This window comes from Rhinopithecus bieti, unplaced genomic scaffold (assembly GCF_001698545.2).
Source record: "Rhinopithecus bieti isolate Rb0 unplaced genomic scaffold, ASM169854v2 scaffold_68724, whole genome shotgun sequence".
Classification (NCBI taxonomy): Eukaryota; Metazoa; Chordata; class Mammalia; order Primates; family Cercopithecidae; genus Rhinopithecus; species Rhinopithecus bieti.
The window spans coordinates 1-650 of record NW_016869605.1 but is presented as its reverse complement, the minus strand read 5'-3'; the positions used below and the strand labels follow the sequence as shown (position 1 = coordinate 650).

Below are 650 nucleotides of genomic sequence, written 5' to 3'. Positions count from 1 at the left end.
CGTTTAGATTCTGAGACGGGAAGTGGAGGGTGAATAGGTCACGGCGGCTTTTTTTTTTTTTTTTTTTTTTTTTTTTTTTCTTTTATTTTTTTTTTTTTTTTGCAGTTTAACTTTTCCTTTTCTGCTGTCTGGTCATCCCCGTGGGTCTTCTGCTTCTTGATATCGACGTCGTCATCCTCATCGTCCTCAGCTGCCCGCTTGCCCGTAACCGACTCAGTTTCCCCGTCTTCATCTCCATCCTCTTCCTCAGCGTCACCTTCTTCTTCCTCCTCCTCTTCCTCCCCACCTTCTTCCTCTTGTTCATCTACCTCATTGTCAGTCTCCTGCTCCCTGTTTTCCTCATTAGCATTCCCGATAGCAGCGGCGTCTCTTCCATTTTCCGCCTGTTCCACAACTTCCTTCTCCTGTAAGTCCGTGGTGGTGATTTCGGAGCCGGTGTCTACGGCTGCCTCTGACACGGGGGTCGGGGACGAGGGTGATCCGATGCAGGGGATTAAGAAGAAAGCGAGAGTTCAGGGACTCTGGTGATAAAGCTGCCCAGCCGGACAAGGAACAATGCAAAGACGGCTTTTCAGAGCAGCCAGTGGGGAAAGGAAGGAATTTAACTGGCAAAAGAACTAGCTATTCTGATCACCTCAATTCTGAATTTT

General features: G+C 48.2%; 1 protein-coding gene across 1 annotated transcript; it reads right to left on the bottom strand.

Moving 5' to 3' along the window:
* Positions 1 to 111: 111 nt before the first annotated feature.
* Positions 112 to 476, bottom strand: LOC108525548 (prothymosin alpha-like; the record flags this gene model as incomplete). Its single annotated transcript, XM_017866487.1, has 1 exon — positions 112 to 476. A coding segment is annotated over one exon (365 nt), but the record flags the coding sequence as incomplete, so codon positions are not given.
* Positions 477 to 650: the final 174 nt, after the last annotated feature.